The sequence below is a fragment of the Geotrypetes seraphini genome, chromosome 2 (assembly GCF_902459505.1).
Source record: "Geotrypetes seraphini chromosome 2, aGeoSer1.1, whole genome shotgun sequence".
NCBI lineage: Eukaryota > Metazoa > Chordata > Amphibia > Gymnophiona > Dermophiidae > Geotrypetes > Geotrypetes seraphini.
In genome coordinates this window covers 496,948,534-496,971,556 of record NC_047085.1, presented here as the reverse complement: position 1 = coordinate 496,971,556, position 23,023 = coordinate 496,948,534, and the positions used below count along the sequence as shown (strand labels likewise).

Genomic DNA, 23,023 nt, shown 5'->3' with positions numbered 1-23,023 from the left:
TATGAAACGGATGTTGGATCTCCAGCTTTTAATCCCTGTTCTCCCACATGGTTCTATTGTTACATAGCGAAGATGAAAGGAAACCTTGGGTTTGGGTCCATGCTCTCCCTCTGATGTCACTTCCTGGGCGTGGGACTCGGAAGTGATGTCATAGAGAGCTGACGTCAACGCAGGCGGCTAGTTCGAGATCCTGCTTGCGTTGGGAAAATTTAAAGAGGTTTGTGGGAAAGGGGTGCATGCGCGTGGCGGGAGGGGGGTTGGGAAGCAGCGGGGGTGCAGAGAGGAGGATGAATGCTGACAGCCCCACCAAGATGACGACTGGGATGGAGCGCCCCCCCCCTTACCATGTCACTGAGTTCAACCTTTATGTCTCTTTGCAGAGCACAGTTCCAGAGCTCTTCATAAAATACTGTATACCCCTGTGAATTCGCTATCCACGATTCACGGACTCAGTAATTTCTTATTTCTTATTACCTCCCCTCTTAGGAATCTGAGCTCCCTCCAACTCTTCCGTAAATATCTGAAAACCTGGTTGTTCTCAAAAATGTAACTCTTCCTCCCTCTCTGATTATTCTAGTCCTCTAAATTTCTTCTTCATCCTTCCCTCCTCTGGAGTTCCTTTCTACCCTAACTCCTGTTAACCGTGTCGAGCTTTGCAAATGTAGAGATGATGCGGTATACAAACCTAAGGTTTAGTTTAGTTGGTTTAGTTTAGTTAGTTTAGTTTAGTAATTTGCGGGTTTTTCCACAACCTACAATGCGCCCAGTCAAAGGTACCAGCTGCCCTCAACCAGCGTGCACTCTGCAACGAGCACAGCTCCTCCCCCTTCCCTTCTAGCAAACAGTTATGCGAGTACAACAGCTGTCCCGCCTTGCTGGAAACAGGAAGCAACCTCGGAAGAGGCCGGGACCCCAGAGAAAGGAATGATTTGGGTGATGTTGGCAGGTTTACAGTATTTGCAGTTTTTTGAAATTCGTGGGGGCTACAGGAACGTCACCCCCGCGAATTTCAGGGGAAGTACTTGCATACTTGGACTGTGTGTTTTGGTGTTTGGGGGTTTGTACTCACTAGCAGTCTGCCGCCATGTAATCTGAGTGGATAGTGTTGAGAAATGCTTGAACTGTTTCTGCAATACAGTACGAGCATAGACCAATATCAGATTGCTTTTAGTAGTGAGGTAAAAACTTTATTGTGGTTTGTCTTAGCCAGTGACTACTCGTATCGTGTCAACAGACCTGATGAAAAGTCCCAACCTGTTTCCGCTTTGAAAAGCACTTGGGGGACCATGGAGGAAGTGCTCTGTGAAACATAGGTTTTTATTTTTTCTTCCAGGCAGAATAATACTTATGTTGATTAAAATTTGATATCCCGCAGAAGCTTACAACAATTCTTTATAAAAACATTCCTATTTGTGCATTCAGCTTCCATCATTTATACATGAACATAAGAACATAATAATTGCCGCTGCTGGGTCAGACCAGTGGTCCATCCTGCCCGGCAGTCCACTCACGCAGCGGCCCCCAGGTCAAAGACCAGTGCTCTAAATGAGTCCAGCCTCACCTGCGTACGTCCCAGTTTAGCAGGAACTTGGGTGTTTCCCCCTACAACAGACTCCGGAAGAGCGTTCCAGCTCTCCACCACTCTCTGGGTGAAGAAGAACTTCCTTACGTTTGTATGGAATCTATCCCCTTTCAACTTTAGAGAGTGCCCTCTCGTTCTCCCTACCTTGGAAAGTGTGAACAGTCTGTCTTTATCTACTAAGTCTATTCCCTTATGCCAGCCATAGATTATGTCTAAAGTGGGTCACCTAGATGTCGCCTTACATCTAGTATTCTATAACGGATGAGGTGCACTAATGTGTCATAGACTACCTGCTGAGTGTTCTAATTTTAGGTGACTAAGGGCTAGAATCACTAAGCAAACCGATCGTGTGCTGATCAGTTTGCGACCTGATTTTACTCCGGCCCGATTCACTTACCTCTCTTCCGATCCTATCCGCGCATGCAAATGAGGGAACGGCATGCAAAGTAGGCAGGGACGTGATTCACAAAACAAATTTTGCGATCCGACTGGGCTGGCCGATCAACCCAAGAAGCGACTGCTGGGGACCAGTTGCAGACGTCCTTTCCCACTCTCCAGTTCCATTGCTGCCCTGCTGCCCCGAATTTCTCCTGCCTGCCGCCCAGATGCTCTGCCCCGAATCTCTCCTGCCTGCCGCCCGAATCACCGCCCTGCTCTCTCCTGAATTGCTGCCCTGCTCTTCCCCGAATCTCTCCTGCCCTTCCCCGCACTGCAAGCCTGTGGTTTTAACCTGCTGGTTTAAAGTGGGTTAAAACCACGGACTTGCTGCGGTACTAAAAGTAAAGTGTAAAAAAAAAAAAAGTCGCAGCTCAGACGGGTCTTAGACACATGCGCAGACCATAATATAAGTGCATCGGGATCACACACTAGCAATCCGTGTCGGCGGATGGGGGCGTTCCTCCGATCGGCCCCATTAGAATATTGCCGGTTTGTGAATCCATCGGACCTGCCCGGATCGGACATGGATCGGTCACGATCGGGCAGGTTAGTGAATCTAGCCCTAAGTTTGAACGCCTTTTATTGGTTTTACCCTTTAGCTCTCAGCTGTTCTGATATTTCTATCATTTGCATCGTATTTTACGCTCTTCTCAACAGGCACTTGTAGATCCTTTTTCTAAGTACCTTGTACAAACTGCTACCGGTAGATGGGTCGTCTTAGCACATCCTCAGATGTGAAGTTCTCTTTCAATAGAGCTGTGAGACTTGTGAGGTCATTTTCAAAGGCATAGTCAAGATTTAAGTATATAGGGGGTGTGGTATCATGAACAAAGGTGGGCCCTGGTGCCAGGACAAACTGGAGCCACACAATGGTCTAGGGCAGACATGGGCAACTCCGGTCCTCGAGTGCCAGAATCCAATCGGGTTTTCAGGATTTCCCCAATGAATATGCATGAGATCTATTTGCATGCACTGCTTTCAATGCATATTCATTGGAGAAATCCTGAAAACCCGATTGGATTCCGGTCCTCGAGGACCGGAGTTGCCCATGTCTGATCTAGGGGCTAGATTCACAAAGGGCACGGATCTGATCTGATCCGTGTCCAGGGGGCTGATTCACGAGTCACCCTCATGCAAATAAGGGCGATTGGAATCTCGACCCCCATCTGACTGTCGGGATCACTCTCTAGTCATCCCGATGCATGCGCAGACCTTTTTTCTTTTATTTTTCTTTTTTGTTTTTACTCTTTGCGAGCCCGTGGTTTTAACCCGCTTTAAACCCATGGGCTCGTAGTGCGGGGTAGGAGAGTCGAGGTAGCAAGAGAGATTCGGGTGAGAGCAGGGTGGCCATTTGAGGTGGCAGGAGAGATTCGGGGCAGGCAGGAGAGCAGATTTGAGGGCAGAGAGTTGGGAGCAGGAGAGCAAATATGGGGTGGAGCAGGGCGGCAGGAGAAAATCACAGCAGAGGCAGCAGGAGAGTCAGGGGCAGAGAGCTGGAAAGACAGCAGGCAGAGTGGGAGATGGTAGTCAGAAAGCTGTGAATGACTGGTCTCTAGCAGTCACTTATTTGTAATCGGCCAGCCTAGTCGGTGTTGCAGAGTTTTTGTCTGTGAATCGCTGTGTGCCATAATTTCAGTGCCATTCCCCCTCATTTGCATGTGCGGATTGGAGGATGATTGGGACAGAGGTTAGTGAATTGGGTTGGAGGGAAATCGGGTCGCAAAGGGGTCGCAAACCAATCAGTAAACGATCGGTTTGCTTAGTGAATGTAGCCCTTGGTCAGCAAAATAATAATACTTTATTAAAGGTGCTAGGTATGGGGGGGTCCTGTTAGCTTCACAGGCAAGGGGAAAACAACACAAGCTAGTCCTTAGATATAAGCTGATGTGGAAAACCTTGCTTGAGTTGTTAAAAATTTATTTTCTTTATTATCGAAACAGAAACAGCTACAGGCAATACACCCTTACATGATCTGTTGAACTATCTGAAGAAAATAATCGTAAATAAATCAAGTTCTGCTAACAGACCTGGAAATGATACAGCTACTGGCATAAGCAGAGGAAGCATGGTGCCAAGGAAACCAGAGACAGGGATGAAGAGGTCCCATACAGAAGGTAAGGTCACCTGCTTGTCATGGAGTTCTTTACAATGTCATCAGACTTGTGAGTTTCATTGACCTTTGTGATACGAAATTGAGAAGCCTTTTATCAGTCAGATTCTTTGAACATCCCTCTGGAACAGCTCAAAGACTACTGATGGGTTGAACAGGTGGAGATAATAAATATAGTGTAGAGTCCCTCCAAGAATCAGTATTTCTCTGTTTCCTGCAGGTGATAGACATGATGAAAACCACCCTACTAACAACGGTCACAAATCAATACCAGAATGAACCATAGCGGGTTTATTAAAACTCAAAATCTCCAGAGTTGACAGCGATATAGTGTAGAGCAGAACCCAACATGGGCCGTGTTTCAGCAAGCAATGCCTTCCTCAGGAGGCCTTGAAAGATAGGGTAAAAGGATTGAGCCTGCTAGTAAAAAATGAAAAAAGGACAAAAGCGTGCTCTAGTGTAAATAAATAGCAACAACAGATGTTAACTGGAGCCAAGAGAAACTGTGAAAATGAATATAAACCTTCTTTTAATGGAAAATGTGAACCTGTAAATTAAAAAGAGACCCGTAATGTCTGTCACATACCATAAAGGAAAATAATAAATGTGAAATGAATCAGTGTATAGAGTGAGACTCGTTTAGAATAAATTAAAAAAGTGTCTATGTAACAAATCCATAGTTGGTGCACAACAAAGAAAAATGGGGAGACCCGATGATCCACAGTGAAAACAATCCAACGATGAAAACAAAAACCAAAAACTATGGATACAGATGTTCTGGAGATAATTTATTAAACACTGACATACAAAACCATGAAAATTCAATTAAAAAAGTACAATGATAAAAAATACTGTGATAAAAATCCAACCGGACCCTACATGGACAAATTTTTCCCCGTGGGGACTCATTTTCCCGTCCCATCCCCGCGAGTTCTTTTCCTGTCCCTGCCCCATTCCTGCAAGCTCCGTCCTCATCCAGTTGGATGCTATGGTCTCAAAAAACAATTTTGGCGCCACTCTGCTCGTACTCGTGTTCTTTTGGCGAGTTTTTTTATTGCTTTTAGTCTACAATTGTTTTTTGAGACCATAGCATCCAACTGGATCCCTAAGGAAGGCGTGTTCGCCGAAACACGGACCGTGTAGGGTCTGGTAGGACTACACATGTGGACTATTATATTTGTATTTATTTGTGTTCTTTTGGAAAGAAGAAATAAATCATCTTTTTAGAACATCATCCACAGTCTTCTATTTTTATCATTTGGATTGTTTTCATTGTGGAACATTAGGTCTTCCATTTTTTTGTTTCTCGCCGCTAATAGAATTGAGTCTTCATTACAGAATATCGTTTTGAATTTGTCAATTTTCATCTGATATCACTGTAAAAAATGAATGGGCATGAAGGTAAATGAGCAGAAACAGGTAGCAAGCTAGAAAAATTAGATCAAGCTTTGAGCAATTTACAGGTTAATGCTTCTACTTTTTTTTTTTTTAATTAATCTTTATTCATTTTTAAAACTCACAATAAGTGTAACATAAAATACAATCATTTCATACTTTAACATCACTTAATATATCATCAAATTCTAACTCGCATCAAATATCCCCTCTCTTATACCCAGCAATTATTCCTAAGAACATAAAACTTGCCTCTGTCGGGTCAGACCGGAGGTCCATCCTGCCCGGCAGTCCGCTCAAGCGGCGGCCCCTCAGGTCCAGGACCTGATAGTGCTCCTACCCTAAAACTCACATATGCTTTTCGCTTTTGTGCTGTAGAGTAACCTTCTATCTATATCCTGCAATCCTCTTCGCTTTCAGGAAGTCATCCAGTCCCTTTTTGAAACCCAGTATTGTACTCTGTCCTATTACCTCCTTTGGAAGCGTGTTCCAGGTGTCCACCACCCTCTGAGTGAAGAAAAACTTCCTTGCATTCGTTTTGAATCTGTCCCCTCTCAGTTTTTCTGAGTGACCTCTTGTTTTTGTTGTCCCCGCTAGTCTGAAGAATCTGTCCCTCTCCACCCTCTCTATGCCTTTCATCATAAAATATTCCTAACCCCCCCCCCCCTGGATGTATCAAAGATTCATGCTAAAATAGAGAAACTGGAGAATTCTTTAAGAGTTAAGAACCTTTGTCTCTTAAATTTCCCTGGAGGGATTAGGTTGAAGCGCCCTTACAAACGCCAGGTCCCGAGTTCAATGCCTTCACAGAGGTTTCATTAGGAAGTAAAATCACTGGGGGGCGGAGCCTGACGACGACGGTGAGCGGACGCATGGAGTGATAGCTCCTCCACGCTTTTACTAATTGCCGCTTATAGTATTTATTCCAGCCTCGGTGATATCTTATATTTTAACCTCCTGGCTTCGAGCGCGCTTCGCTCCATGTCACCGCCGAAGAATCCCAAGGGAGACTCAACCCCAACCCCAGTGCCTAGCGGCAAAAGGCCCAAGACGGATTCTCTGGAAAAAATGGCGCCGAAGCAGGAGGAGTCACAGCTCGACACCCTGATAAAAGAAATGCGCCTGTTCAGGCAAGTGATGAAAGAACAAGTAGAGGAAACGAAACATGTACGGGAGGAGATTGAATCTCTGAACTCTCAATTTATTGATGCCCGCCACCGTCTTGATGCGCTAGAGGCGCAGACAACCGCCATGCAAGCCACATGTCTTCTAGTGGATAAGCATGAGCAAGCGATCAAGGCGCTCCAACGCAACATGGAAGATTTGGCGAATCGTAGCAGACGGAATAACATACGTATCATTGGCATACCGGAGTCTGCGGAGGGGTCAGATATGATAAATTTTCTTACCACATTTCTACCCAAGGCTCTTGGCTTGACCTTTGTGACTCCGCTTGAAATAGAGCAGGCACATTGTGTCCCATCGCATATCTCGGCCCACCAAACTACCATAAGGCCTATTGTTGCAAAGATTCTACGCTTCCCACATGTGCTGTAAATTATGTCTGCTGCAAAGTCACATCCGCAGTTGTTATTTCAAGGGAAAAAATTCTTCATTGTCTCAGATCTGGCAAAAACTACAGCACTCAAACGTAAATCATTCCTATCTCATCGTCAAGATCTGAAAGACATCGGCGCTAAATATGGTCTTATGTATCCTGCCCGGATGAAAGTTACTTACAACAACCGTACCACATCATATACTGATCCAACTGCTCTTAAAGAATTCCTGGATTCTATTAAAAATGCCCTGACCTGAGCTGTGTGATTATCTTTCTCTATCAGCCGCCGAACTGGAATAGAATTGTTTATGTTCTAATGTGTGTGGAGCTAATAGACGCTCCTGGTGTTCCTCACTGTTCAGTTTTGCAGGTACACCCTTGAATTGTTCAATTTACACACATCAGCATGTGTATTTTCCTCATTCTCATGCTCTGTGTTCTCTTCTCTGACTTTTCTTTTCCTTTTTCCCCTTTTCTTTTTTGGCCTTTCTATAACTGGAGTACTCATATGATATATATTGTATCTTTGCATTCAAATGATTGCTTGAACATACTGCTGTATACATATATGTATGGCTGATTTACATGTTTTATCTTATAATGTCAATGGGCTTAATCACCCCATCAAAAGAAAAAAAATTTCAAATTATATTACTTCCAAACACCCGGACATCATATTCCTTCAGGAAACTCATCTCACCTCATCTGCTGCCCTTAAGCTATCTATTAAAGGATATTCTTCTCACATTTTTTCCCCTGCTATAAATAGGAAAAAAAATGGTGTCTCCATTCTTTTCCGTAACAATTTACCGATTACCACTCTGACCCACAAAACGGATAAGGAAGGGAGATGGTGTTTAGTTCATGTTATGCTACATTCAGTGGAATATATACTTCTCAATTTGTATGCCCCTGTTTTAGACCACCCAGAGTTTTTCCGGGATCTTCAAACTATTATTCTTGAATTTGGTTCTCTTCCCATGATCATAGGGGGGGACTTTAATCAAATTCAAGATTACTATCTAGATAGGATGTCTTCATGTACTCCCTCCAAGTCTAAATCTTATCACGAATTGAATAATCTAAAAAATAATTTTTCCCTTATTGATCCATGGAGACTTTTAAACCCGAAAGGTAAGGAGTATTCCCATTTCTCTCCCCCTCACCACACATATACCCGAATTGATTACTTTCTTCTCTCTACCCGGCTTACTCAAAGTTTGACTAACGCAATTATTCACCCAATCACAATTGCTGACCATGCAGCGATTTCTGTTCACCTCACCATACAATCTAAGTCTTCTGGATCTTCACAATGGAGATTAAATAATCATATATTATTGGATGACGATATTGTTGAAAAAATCCAATTGTTCACCACAGAATTTTTTGTTCTTAATTCAAAAGACCCCGACATATGCCTAGCCATAATCTGGGAAGCGTATAAAGCTACCCTTAGAGGGGAACTTATTAAACTCTCTGCCTGGAAGAAAAAACTTCTCACCCAAAAAGAAAGAGACTTGGAAACTTTGATCAAACAACTTGAATCACAACATATGTCTGGACTTACCCATGATCCGTCTATATATCGTCAGCTATTAACGCTCAAATACGAATATAACTCTATTTCCTCCCTCAAAGCTAGACAGGATTTGTTTCTTCTAGCATCCGGACATTACATGGGGGATAACACGATGGGTAAACCCTTAGCTAGATACCTTAAAAAGAAAAACAGGAAGACTGTTATTTCTTCCATTTCCACCTCTACTGGTCATAATGTTACTTCCACTAGCTCCATTTTAGAACAATTTGAAACTTTCTATAATGACCTCTATAAATCTGATCTTTCCTCTCCAGAGCCTAATTTTACTGCCTTTTTAAACACCATAGAACACTCCCAATTAGATGACGCGACCAAAATGAGTATTGACTCCCCAATCTCCTCCTCTGAAGTCGCCTTAGCAATTTCCTCGTTAGCCAAAAATAAAGCTCCAGGACCAGATGGCATCACCACCGAATTCTTTAGAAAGTTTGATTCTTTATTGATCCCTCATCTCTTGAATTATTATAATTTCCTACACCTCACCTCTGAAAACAATTTAATTTTGCTGAAGCCACAATAATTGTCTTCCCTAAACCTGATAAAGACCCCTTACTGGTTAAGAATTATAGACCCATTGATTATAAGATAATGGCCAAAATTCTTTCTATTAGACTAAATAAAGTCCTCTCCTTTTTAATTCACAAAGATCAGGTAGGCTTCGTTAAAAACAGATACATTGGGGATAATTTGTGTCTTTTTCATCATATTAATACTTTTGTCAAGCACATAGAAGAACCAGTTGTTGGACTAGCCATTGATGCTGAGAATGCCTTTGACCGGGTTGAATGGCCTTTCCTCATCCTTCACTGGTTTAACTTTGGTGACTCCTTCATTAACTGGATCAAAATGCTATATCTCCATCCAACTTCTAGAATCCTCATTAACAATACCCTTTCTAGGAAAATCTCCTTATATAGAGGCACTAGGCAGGGCTGCCCTCTTTCGCCTCTGCTTTTTAATCTAGCTTTAGAACCATTCTTATCTGCCATCCGTCAAAACTCACTAATTCAGGGCATTCCTTCCTGTACTAGACAAATTAAACTAGCAGCATATGCAGATGACATTCTCCTTTTCATTCACAATCCTCTTCAATCCCTTCCTGAACTGATATCTCTGATTAGGGAGTACTCCTTGCTTTCGGGTTATTCTGTGAATTGGGACAAATCGGACCTCTTTCCGCTTAATGATCTTATATCTTCTTCCGATTTGTCCTGTTTTCTGTTTCCTTGGTCAGATAATGCAATCAAATATTTAGGCATTATGATTCATAAAGATCCTCTCTTAGTTATGGATCTGAATATTCTGAAACTTAAACAAATTGTTACTCAATCAGTTACTAACTGGTCTCCATTGTTCCTCTCCTGGTGGGGCAGAATAGCTTTAATTAAGATGACCCTGGCTCCTAGACTTACTTACATAGTCTCCATGCTTCCCTCATTATGTAAGAAATCCCTCTTTCAATGGATCAACAGGAAACTTTCTAACTTCATCTGGAATAATAAAAAGCCTCGTATTGCCTTTTCCAAACTACATGCATCTAAGGAGAATGGAGGTATGAACCTTCCCGACTTTCATTATTACTCCCTGGCCTCTTTAGTGAAATATGGAACCTATTGGATTCATTCCCTTTCTCACCAAGATCTTCCTCCTTGGTTGGAAATGGAAACATATATTAGCCCCTGCCCTCTACTTGCCTTATATACTATGACCACTCCAAAATGTTTGAAGGAATACACCTGACTGAGTGTGACACAGCATGCTATTCGCTGTCTAGATGATAATGCAGATGTTTCATTATTTCATTGTTCTTCTATGTCCATTTGGAATAATCCTAAGCTTAAACATGATGGTAAAGTTTTTTCCTGGAAGTCATGACAAAAAATGGGCATATGGTTTGTAGATCAACTGATACACAATGGTTTGATAAGAACATAAGAACATAAGAAGTTGCCTCCGCTGAGGCAGACCATAGGTCCATCCTGCTCAGCGGTCCGCACCCGCGGCGGCCCATCAGGCCCATTGCCTGAGCAATGGTCTATACCTATCTATACCCCCCAATCCCTTTTTCTTCTAGGAATCTATCCAAACCTTCTTTGAAACCATTTAATGTTTTCTTGTCTACAACAGCCTCTGGAAGCGCGTTCCATGCATCCACCACCCTCTGAGTGAAAAAGAACTTCCTAGCGTTTGTTCTAAACCTGTCCCCTTTCAATTTCTCCGAGTGCCCCCTTGTACTTGTGGCGCCCCTTAATTTGAAAAATCTGTCCCTGTCTACTTTTTCTATGCCCTTCAGGATCTTGAAGGTTTCTATCATGTCTCCTCTAAGTCTCCGCTTTTCCAGTGAGAAAAGTCCCAACTGCTTCAATCTGTCGGTATATGGGAGATTTTCCATTCCCTTTATACCGACAGATTGAAGCAGTTGGGACTTTTCTCACTGGAAAAGCGGAGACTTAGAGGATACCTTATTTGACCCTATGTACTTATTTTCCACAATTGACTAAATATCACTCTCAGTGGCTCTCGCTTTCTTCTGCTATACACTCTTTTCCTCTTGCCTCTGTAATCCCTCTGTCTCATACCTCTATCTATCTCTGGAGTAATGATGTGATGCTTCGTGGAAAAGCTGTTTCTACCTTTTATAAAATTCTACGTGATCAACACTATGCATTATCTCATCGTGACTTACATTGCTGGTCCACTCTGTTGACTGTTCCTGTTGCAGACATTGATTGGAATACCTTTTGGGCTAAAACTAATCGCCCTCTTCTCTCAACCAGAGTTTCACAATCCTTGTATTTTCTTATGTGGCAAGCGCTGTGGACTCCTCATCGTATGTGGAAAGCTCATCTGAAATCTGATTCTAAATGTTGGCACTTCCTTACTACTGATGGAACTCTCGATCGCATGCTGTTTCACTGTACAGTCATCCAGACATTTTGGTCTAATATTTGGAACACTATGAAGAACATCATCTCCTGTCCACACAACCGCACTTTTGATATGGTCATACTTCGCGCTCGACATCCTAATTTTGCCAACTCAGATTGCCCTCCTAAATTGATTGACACTCTGTTTGCAACGGCTTTAATGCATATACTAAAAAACTGGAAATCAGCCTCACTTTTGGACTATTCCTTCTGGTGGAATTAATTGTGCCTATGTTATAGACATGAGCGCTATGCCGCTGAAAAGCTTAGTATATCTAGATTGTCGAATATGTCTGCTTCAAATTTCACCTGTAAATCACCATGGGACTATTTGGACAATTTTATGCAATCACAGTCTCCTGCTTGATTACTCCTTTTCCTCCCCCTTTTCTCTGATGGCCTTTTCTTCCTCTTTTCTTCTTTCATTATCCTCCCTTTCTTCTTTTCTTTTCCATCCTCTTCCCTCCTATCGCTTAGATTTCATTTAGGATGTGTCATTGGACTGTTACTTGATTAACCTTATTAGGATTTATATTCCTCTAGTTCCAAAGGATATAGTATTTTGTGTTTCATCCATGTTCTGTTTATTGGTATTTTCATATTTACAAATTCTAATAAACAATTTGAACTGGGGGAAAAAAAAAAAAGAAAGTAAAATCGCTGACAAAGACCACTAAGAGTGCTTGCATAAAGAATATATAATATTACAGAAAAGCAAGATTCATAAAAGTTACAATTAAGCATTACAATTAATGAGAGATATAAGTTTTACAATTACAGAGACTGATTCGGTGTTCTTGTGAATGACAGAAAACAGACAGAGAAAAGAATCCAAGGGGAAGAGAGACAGAAAGGGGTGATGTTGAGTCAGAGAAGCGTGATGTTCCAGGTAGAGCGAGAAGGGGGGTTGATGTTGAGAGGGGGCTTTTTATAACAAATAGAATCTATTGAACTTCATAGAATCTATTGAAGTTAAGTATCCCCACCCTTAATAAAACTGTCTGAAACAATGGTTAGTACTTTCCAGTATGTTTCTGACAATAGTTTCTGATTAATCTTAGTTATTTGTGCACCTGAACCCATTGTACATCCTAAGCTGTCCATCCTAAGCATCAGACATTAACACATCTTCTTAACACCTCTTCACATCTCTTAGCTGCAAGGTCCTCTAAGCCAGTGTTCTTCAACCACCGGTCCATGGACCAGTGCCGGTCCACAGAAATTTCCTGCCGGTCCACAGGGCCAGCACATGCATCAGGCCCAAAACAGTGTTCTTCAACCGCCGATCCAGGGTGCGATCGATGCGGCGTTATCTTCGAGCCAGCTCCCTCTTCCTAACTGATTCAGTGCACAAAGCCACGGGCAGTGGCTCCTACGGGCATCCTGCGCCTGAACCGGAAGCCTTCTCTCTGACGTTGCAATGTCAGAGGGAAGGCATCCAGATGAGGCACGGGACGCGCAAGGTGCAATTAGTACTATTATGGGGACGGGGTCTGGGGTGGAGATTGGGTAGAGATGGGCGGGGTCTGGCCCACGACTTAGCCCAGTGTTCTTCAATCGCCGGTCCATGGACCGATGCCGGTCCACAGAATAATTATTTTATTTCTGCCGGTCCATAGGTGTAAAAAGGTTGAAAAACACTGCTCTAAGCACTAATTTAATTTAGGCTTGCTAAGGCTGTCTGCAATGACATTCCCTAAGGTCAGACATGAATGATAAGATCTCCCATAGGCCTTTGCTGACATTGGTTAGGGCAACCGAAAATGCTGACTGCTAGCAATGCTAGGCTGACAGTCGGGTGCGTCTAATAGAGCAAAAAATATGGTAGTACAGTAAGCCACAATTTATGCCTGTCAAGGATGGTAATGTATAAATAGACTTAATTTCCTAGATTGGGAACTGGCGACCACTATAATGTGGACTAGATCATTGATGATTTATTTTTCCTCGCTTCCTTTAAGTGAATCTGTATATGCTGAAGTTCTGTTGATATTAATGAATATTTGTTATTTAATTGTAACAAATACGATAAATAAAGAATTAGAAGCTTAAAAGGAGCAACTGTTTTTTTGTGACACATTATAATTGAAATTATAAAATTGCAAAACATTAAAAAAAAATGTTTGTCTGGTGGGTTTTGGTTAGCTAATCTGTCTAGGAATTTGGCTTCTTTTAATTGGGCTAAAATAAGATGCAGGATTTTTTTTAACCAGGTGAAAAAAGGGGCCAGGCCAGAGGTGCTCTTGTGGCTGATTTTCACATCTATACAGCATGATAGCAATAACTGACTGAATTTTGCCCAGTACCCAGCTAGAGAGGCCAAAAGGTACCCACTTAAATTTTGAGCAGTTGGGTTTCGCCAAATATTGAGTCACACAGTTAGCCATGGAGGTGTCACTGACTATCCATGTAAAGATAATCAAGTAAATTCACTCGAGGATCCCTGAGGGAGAGGAAGGGATAGTAGAGATTAATAGTTGGTATGGCTAAGCAGACTCGATAGTCTGTTTAGTCTTTATCTGGCATCATTTTCTATCTTAATTGCTTAGAAGACTTCTTCCAGCCACAAGAATGGCATTTTTACAAAGGCTGCTAGCAAATTGTACACAGGATATACATACAGATTTTTCTGTTTTGTGGCCTCTCTTCATTTCCACTTTTTATTTTTAATAAACTTTTATGTTTGCTCGATCCTTTTATTTTTGGATCAGACATGCCCAGTGATGGGGACGATCGTTCGGCAAAGTTCCTGAAGGAAGATACTTTGCCTGAAGCAGAGGGAAGCACCGAGAAGACTAATGGGGGCACAGCTAGAAAAATACTGGGCGATGACCCTTCACAGGGACCCAACAAACAAATCACCCTAGGTACAGGTATCCTTTACCTTCTACTACAGTGGCCTCAAACTCGTGGCCCGCCAGGTACTATTTTGAGGCCCTTGGTATTATAAAGAATGATTCTTTATAGAAAACCGGTGCCTTAAGTGTCCGGAGGTTGCGTTCTGGAATGTTGCCCGCCTCACTGCTGTAACCTCACGCAAGCACTTTCCTGCGTCTGTACATGATTGTGAGGTGGAGTGGAGAGGACAACCGCATACAGGCGCAGGAAAGCGCTTGCATGAGGTTACAGCGGTGAGGCGGGCAACATTCTAGATCGGAAGGTAACCATTGGAGGCAGTGCAGTTTGTGCATGTGTCTGGTGCTGGAGGAGATGAGAGCTGAAGGCGGTTGTGGACGCGACCTCCGAAAACTTAAGGCACAAGTTTTCCATAAAGAATCATTCTTTATAATACCGAGGGCCTCAAAATAGTTGGTCCAAAATCTTGTCTCTTGCAGTTGATACTTTGCTAGTTTTTCACTTTCTGCATGTTGCACTGCTTTCAGCTGTCTATAGCTGAAATTATCTGAGGCAATTAAGGAAAGATTTATAAACTATAGTTTATAAATCTTTCCATAATTGCTTCTGATAATTTCAGATAATCCACATTTTGGATTTGTAGGTAATTACCTCATGCAAAGTTGACATTTCTTTAATAAGACATTCACTCTTTTTTCTGCGGCCCTCCAAAATGTGGCCCTGCAAAGGGTTTGAGTTTGAGACCGCTGTTCTAGTACCATACAGCTTTCTGACCTTGAAGTACAGAGATTGTGCTCCAAGGTCAGCTGTTTAAGCATAGACCTTTTTGACTTAGCTCAGTATGCTTCATTAACCCTTTTTAAGCTTGCATTTGTTCCTTAATTTGCAAAATTACATTCCTTTTCTTTCCTGACCTTGCTGCATCTGCATTTCAGTAACCTGACCTGTTGGTTCGCTGTCAAGCCGTGCCATGCAGAAGACCTGTTTTCAATTGCTAGACTAGGTCTTCCATTCCTGATCTGGTTGGAGGTGCTGCAGAGTCAGTCTATGGGGAAGAAGCATGCTAGTTCCTTATGGTCTACCACAGTGTTTCTCAGCTCAGTCCTGGAGTACCCTTGCCAGTCAGGTTTTCAGGATATCCACATTGAATTTGCATAAACTTAATTTGCATGCACTACCTCTATTATATGCAAATTTCTTTCACGCGTATTCCTTGTGGCTATCTTGAAAACCTGACTGGCAAGGGGGTACTCCAGGACCGAGTTGAGAAACACTGGTCTACCAGACCAGCCCATATATATGGATTTTGTCACCTTGCCAGAAGATGGAGATAAAGAACAAGACCTTGTGGAGCCTACCCTATAACACCTTGCAATGCAGACAGCAGCTATTTCTCTGTCTCCTTAGAGCAGTGGTCTCAAACTCGTGCGGCCCGCCAGGTACTATTTTGCGGCCCGCAGTTTGTATTAGTGCTGCCCGCTCTTTGCGGCATCCTCTGGCTTCCCCCCTGGCCTCCAGCTCTTACCTTCAGATAATTACTGCAGCATGCAGAGAGGATTGCCAGTGCTGTAGCAATCCTTGCAGGCTGCCGTCATCCTCAGCATCACGTTCCCTCTGCCGCGATCCTGCCCCTGACGTCAGAGGAGGGGCGGGACCGCAGCAGAGGGAATGTGCTATGGAGGCTGATGGCAGCCTGCAAGGAATGTGAGAGCACCGGCGATCCTCTCTGCAGGCATGGTAATTAGCTGAAACTAAGATCGCGAGGCCAGGGGAGAAGCTGGAGGACGCTGCAAAGAAGGGGGGAACATGCAAGCCTTTGAGGAGGGAAGATTTATAAACTATAAAGAGTTTTACCTCATGCAAAATTGTCATTTCTATAAGACATTAACATTTTTTTATGCGGCCCTCCATGTACCTACAAATCCAAATGTGGCCCTGCAAAAGGTTTGAGTGAGACCACTGACTTAGAGCGTCTCAGTACTCAGTTTGATACCAAGAAGACAAGTCTTTATGATGAGAGGAGCAGAATCTAGTGAGGATGGTGTCGAGCACAAGAGTATCTGCAACTGCTGGGGTCCATGGCAGAGATGCTTGATTTGGTTCCATGAGATAATACACATATTAGCCATTTCAGTCTCTTGTTGAGGCATTGGTTGGCACACAGTCTAGAGCTGTAAGGTCAGACATCCCTACAGTCAAAGGTCAGATCCAGGCTAAGGTGGTAACTAAGCTTACAGAACTTGGCAAAGGGAGTAGACTTTGAAACCCCGACTGGATTGTGGTCACCACAGATGCTAGTTTCTTTGGTTGAGGACTCTTTGTCAGAGTCAAACAGCACAGAGACGATGATCAGTGACCAAGATAAGGTGGCTGATAACATTTCTGGAAGTTTAGGCCACAAGGAGGGCTCTACTACTATTTATTATTTTTAAAGTACTACCAGACACATGCAGCACAGTACATTAAACATGCAAGAGACAGTTCCTGCTCAAAAGGGCTTACAATTTAATTATGACATACATAGAGGACAAAGGTGAATTTATACATGATACTTAGGTGAGAATTACAAGGGATTTAAAGAGATGGAGGAGGTAGGGTAGTTAGAGGGCATGACACCAGATACGGGTGCTTTACAAGTTGGCAGGATGGGACTTAAACGCAGCTTCAAAAAAGTGGGCTTTGTGGGAATTGAAGCCACTGATTTGCAGACAGGCCATGAGAGTGTTCTCCAGCAATGCTATGGTGACAGGGCATCGTGTCTCAGCCTCTCATGTCTACCAGGTTGTTTCCTTACCCTCTTTTGGAAAGAGGACTGGTTATGGAAGCTGCACCATCTTGATATACATAAGGTATTGGTGCCAAATTTGAAGGTCACGGATGGTTTTCATAGGTCCAATCACTTTTTGATCTCTTTGGGAGACCAAAGAAAGCAAAAGCGATGACGAAGGCTACCATAACACCGTGGCTTGAGGAGACAGTTTCTTCAGCTTATCCTGTGAAGGGCTGTGATGCTCCGGTGGGGCTGGAGGGCTCATGTGGCCAGAGGTCTATCAACGTCTTGCCCCTCATTTTACAACCATTTCTCCCGCAGACTTCTGTAAGGTGGCTAGATAGTCCTTGCACAGTTTTCTCAAGACATTACCATTTTAAGGGTTCAGGCTTGAGAGGACGCCACTTTGGTGGTAGATGCGCTTGAGGTCTGTATTTGAGGGTCTGTCCTAGAGTAAGATCCCATATATATCTGCACTGATCTGGTGGATGAAAAGGCAGGTACCATTTGGTGGTCTTTGCTAGTGGGATTTTTTTTTTCTCGAGTCTTTCCAAATCAATCCAAAATCTTACCTGGTAATTTTGTTTGGCCTATTGAATAAGCGATTGCATTTGATCTTATGACGACATCTCGGATGGATCCCTTTAGAGGGGATTGGGGGTTAAAATGAGATCATGGGTGCCCACCCCCCTTCCCCATTCTTGTGGGGATCTAGGGGAGGTAAATTTGCTTTATTGACAGAAATATGAAGGAGCTGAAGTCTGCACAGTGCCCCTACATAAGTTCTTGTTCTCTGCTTCCATCTTCTCATGAGGGGACAAAACCTGTATGTGTGGACTTGTCTGATAGAATTCAAGGAAAGAGAAATAGCAGGTAAAACAAAATTTTCCCTGTCAACAATCACACCTAGGAGTGGTGCCCCATTGCAATTGGTGATATCAAATATATGCATATATACAAATATAGAGTTACTATATTTGTTAGGCCAAAAAAGAGGATACCTGCCTCTGCATCCCACTAGTCTAGCTCCTAAATCGCCCCCCATTCTCCGTGCAGCCTCTCTCTTTCTCTCCAGCCCCCCATCCATACGATCCTGGAGTTAGGTATGGTTCTCTGAGTCTCCCCTGTCCCCAGTACCTTCTCCAGCGTTGCAATTTCAAAACCGTGGACAGCAAGCAACATTAGCAACTTGATCCTGTTGCTGTCAACCTGCCCCAGAAGCTTTCACTCTGCAGCACTTCCTGTTCCTGCGTGGATGGGACGCTACAGAGTGAAGGCTTCTGGGGCAGGCTGACGGCATCAGGATCATGTTGCTAACGCTGCTGGCAGCCTGAAGTTTTGTAATTGCAATGCTGGAGGAGGTACCTGAGATCAGGGGAGACTCGGAGAGCCATATCCAAGTCCGGGGTGGGGGCTGGCCTGGAGAGAGTGAGTCCAAAACCCGGAGAACACTTCCTCCAGTCCAGGAAACCGTCCGGATACCCAGACAGTCCTCTAAAAGGAGGACATATCCGGGTAAATCTGGACATCTAGTAACCCTATGCAAATAAGATATGCATGTACATGCAGAACAGTGCATAGCCAGATTATTATGCATGTATGTGTTTCACATGTGCACTTAAATGACTAAGATATCTGCATTTTCATGCTTGCTTCCCGCCTAAATTTAAGCAGCTCCTTTATAGAATTGCCTCCTTAGTGCGTGTTAAAAACAAAAAAAAGAACAAACCGCATCCTTAATTTCTGTCTTCTCCCCTGGCAGGACTGGTGCACACAGCTGAGACCAAAGAGAGCCAAGCGCAAGAGATCAATCAAATGTGTCTAAAGCTAATACTGCAAGAAGGAAAGAAACCGCAAGTGAAGAAGGAGTTTGAGGAAAGTGACAAAATGCAAGATGAGCGCAATCCGCAAACGACTTGGCCACTAGAAAAAGAGAGCCTGCAGGAAATAAGTCTACCGCAAAGCAAGGCAAGCCTGCAGGAAGTGGGGCAATCCCCAGGCAAAGAAGGCCTGCTGAAAACTAGGCAACTTCAGAGCAAGGGAACCGTGCATGCGGCAGATGCAGGAAACCTACAGGAAATGAGGCGGTCACAAGACAAAGGAAACCTGCGAGAAATAGGGAAAATCGGAGCACCAGAAAATTTTCAGGAAGTAGTCAAAGTACTAGACCTGGAGAAGCTGCAGCAAGTAGGGCAACTGCATGGAACAGAGAAATCACGAGACCAAAGAAACCTGCGGGAAGCGGAGAAGCTACCGAATGAGAAATACCTAAAGAAAAAGGGTCAGCAGCAGGAAGCGAACAAACTACAAGGTAAAGAAAACCTGCAGGAAGCGGGAGAACATCAAGACAAAGAAGAGAGACAACTGTATGAAGCGGACAAATTGCAAGAAAAGGAAACTGTGCAGAAGTCGGCGAATGCTCAGGACAGTGAAGATGAGCAGAAAGCAGGCAGACGGCGAAACCAGAGGAAAATGCAGAAAACCGGGCCACTGCAAGACGTGGAAAGACGGCCAAAATCGGAACAACTGGAGAGTGAGGAAAACCTGCAGGAAACGGAGCAGCTTCGACACTTTCAGGAACCAGGAAAGCTGTGCGAAGCAGCCCCTGTGCAGCAAAGGGATAAGGTGCCAGGCAGGAAGCTGCAGAAGCAGGGAAGGAGGCAATGGGAAGGAAAGACACCGCAGGAGCCGGAAAAAAGGAAGCTGCAAGAAAAGGCAAATCTGTCTTCCTGGCAAATATTTCCCAGCTGGCTGGCCACACCAACAAGCAGAGGAGTGGATCAAGGGGGTCACCTAGGTGAGGATCAGGTAGAAAGGCAAAGCAATAGACCAGAACCCTTCTTAAAATATCACCCCCCCCACACACACACACACACACACACACACACTCAGTTTGTAAGAATGGGTTGATCAACAACATGTTTTTAATAATCGATTAACTTGAATGTCCTCTTGGATGTTTTCCACCACAAAAACGGCACAGTTTCCCACTTTTATTTTTTTTTTTGGGGGGGGGTAGAAGGATCTAGCTCCTATATCGTTTTCTGTAGGGGAATGGAAGAAGCGAGATTTGTTCTGCTGCTCATTGGGACTCCAAGAAAGCCCTTCATTTCAGCTTCATAGAGAAATATTTCAGAATATCAAATATAGGCCACCTGTATCTGGCAGCCCCAGTCCCTGATGCATAGGGGTCCTTTTGCTAAGGCGCGCTAGCTGTTTTACCGCGTGCTAAACACTAACGTGTCCATTATAGTCTATGAACACGTAAGAACATAAGAATTGCCGCTGCTGGGTCAGACCAGTGGTCCATCGTGCCCAGCAGTCCGCTCACGTGGCGGCCCTCTGGTCAAAACCAGCGCCCTAACAGACTAGCCCTACCTGCGTATGTTCCTGTTCAGCGGAAACTTGTCCAACTTTGTCTTGAGTCCCTGGAGGGTGTTTTCCCCTATAACAGACTCCGGAAGAGCGTTCCAGTTTTCTACCACTCTCTGGGTGAAGAAGAACTTTCTTACGTTTGTACGGAATCTGTCCCCTTTTAACTTTAGAGAATGCCCTCTCGTTCTATCTACCTTGGAGAGGGGGAACAACCTGTCTTTATCTACTAAGTCTATTCCCTTCAGTACATTGAATGTTTCGATCATGTCCCCTCTCAATCTCCTCTGTTCGAGGGAGAAAAGGCCCAGTTTCTCTAATCTTTCACTGCACGGCAACTCCTCCCGCCCCTTAACCATAAGAACATAAGAACATAAGAAGCGCCATCTCCGGATCAGACCTTCGGTCCATCAAGTCCGGCGATCCGCACACGCGGAGGCCCTGCCAGGTATACACCTGGCTTATTTTATAGCCAACCATATCTTTATATGCCTCTCTCAAGGAGATATGCATCTAGTTTGCTTTTGAAGCCTAGGACTGTCGATTCCGCAATAATCTCCCCTGGGAGAGTATTCCAGATGTCAACCACTCTCTGTGTGAAGCAGAACTTCCTGATATTAGTCCTGAACCTGTCCCCCCTTAGCTTCATTTCATGTCCTCTTGTCCGTGTCAAATTGGACAATGTAAATAATCTCTGCTCTATTTTGTCGATTCCTTTCAGTATTTTGAAGGTCTCGATTATATCCCCACGCAGTCTCCTCTTCTCAAGGGAGAACAATCCCAGTGTTTTAAGTCGATCCTCATATTCCAGTTTCTCCATACCCTTCACCAGTTAAGTCGCTCGTCTCTGCACCCTCTCCAGCAGTTTTATATCCTTCTTTAGGTAGGGAGACCAATGTTGGACGCAGTATTCCAAGTGGGGTCTGACCATTGCTCTATAAAGCGGCATTATAACTTTCTCCGATCTACTCGAGATTCCTTTCTTTATCATGCCCAACATTCTATTTGCCTTCTTTGCCTCTGCCGTGCATTGTGCCGACGGCTTCAGGGTCCTATCTATCAGTACACCCAGATCCCTTTCTTGTTCACTTTTTCCCAGAGCTGCACCTGACATTCTGTACTCGTATTCCTTATTTTTACTGCCTAAATGCATTACCTTGCATTTCTCCACGTTGAACTTCATCTGCCATTTCTCCGCCCATTTTTCTAACCGACACAAATCGCTCTGGAGTTCCTCACTGTCCTCCTGCGATCTGATTGCCCGGCAGAGTTTTGTGTCGTCTGCAAACTTGATGATCTCACTGGATGTTCCGTTTTCCAGGTCATTGATATAAATATTAAAAAGGATCGGCCCAAGTACCGAGCCCTGGGGTACACCACTAGTCACTTTCTCCCAGTCGGAGAACTTCCCATTAATGCCCACTCTCTGCTTCCTGTTATCCAGCCATTTGCCTATCCATCTTTGTATATCTCCCTCTATGCCATGGCTTTGTAGTTTCCTGAGAAGTCTTTCGTGTGGAACTTTGTCAAATGCTTTCTGGAAGTCCAAGTATATTATGTCCACCGGCTTTCCACTATCAGTTTGCTTGTTTACGGTCTCAAAGAATTGGAGTAAATTCGTCAAACACGATTTCGCTTTCCTGAATCCATGTTGACTGGGTTTCATCAAGTCGTGTGTGTCCAAGTGCTGAACTATGCTATCCTTGATCAGTGATTCAATCATCTTGCCGGGGACAGACGTAAGACTCACAGGTCTATAGTTGCCCGGTTCTCCTCTTAACCATCTTAGTCGCTCTTCTCTGGACCCTTTCGAGTAGTACCGTGTCCTCCTTCATGTACGGTGACCAGTGCTGGACATGCTAAAACGGCTAGTGCGCCTTAGTCAAAGGACCCCATAGCGTGGTATGGTGGCCCTTGCTGGGAAGCCACATGTTTCTGCCACAGATTTAGTATTCAGAATTGAGGCTGTTCCTCTGCAGGGTTATTATTGCACTTGGTCCATTGGATCCCAAACTCATTATAATCAACTATAGGTGTTTTTTTTTTGGGGGGGGGGTATTCACCATAAACATGAATAAAATATATTTTATAACCTCATTTGCATAATAGGTAACAAATAAAACAAGCAGGTGAAATATCTCAAAGATGAATGAGATACAGTAATCCTCCAGACCAGGCTGAAAACATCAATCAAGTTAACTGATAGAGGTCTCAAGTAACTACAGTAGTTGGGATTATTGTATCTCATTTATCAAGTGTTGTGATATCTTATCTGCTTGTTTTATTTATTTATTTACCTAACCTGCCCCTGATGCAACCATCTGGAGGAAACATGGCTGTATTAGACATTTTCTTCTCAAAAATTTTAATATTCACAACCTATTTGAGAGTGGTTTTGTTTCTGGGACC

The 23,023-nt window shown here is 43.7% G+C and overlaps 1 protein-coding gene across 15 annotated transcripts in view; it reads left to right on the top strand.

Moving 5' to 3' along the window:
• Window positions 1-23,023, top strand: part of LOC117354441 — a 238,688-nt gene that overhangs the window by 131,055 nt on the left and 84,610 nt on the right. For 14 of the 15 annotated variants that reach the window (XM_033932006.1, XM_033932001.1, XM_033931998.1 and 11 more), the window contains 3 exons: window positions 3,961-4,134; window positions 14,328-14,483; window positions 19,005-20,039. In XM_033932006.1, the coding sequence (XP_033787897.1) occupies window positions 3,961-4,134; window positions 14,328-14,483; window positions 19,005-20,039 (1,365 nt within the window). The remainder of the gene's footprint in view (window positions 1-3,960; window positions 4,135-14,327; window positions 14,484-19,004; window positions 20,040-23,023) is intronic. The other variant, XM_033932002.1, reaches the window with a different exon arrangement.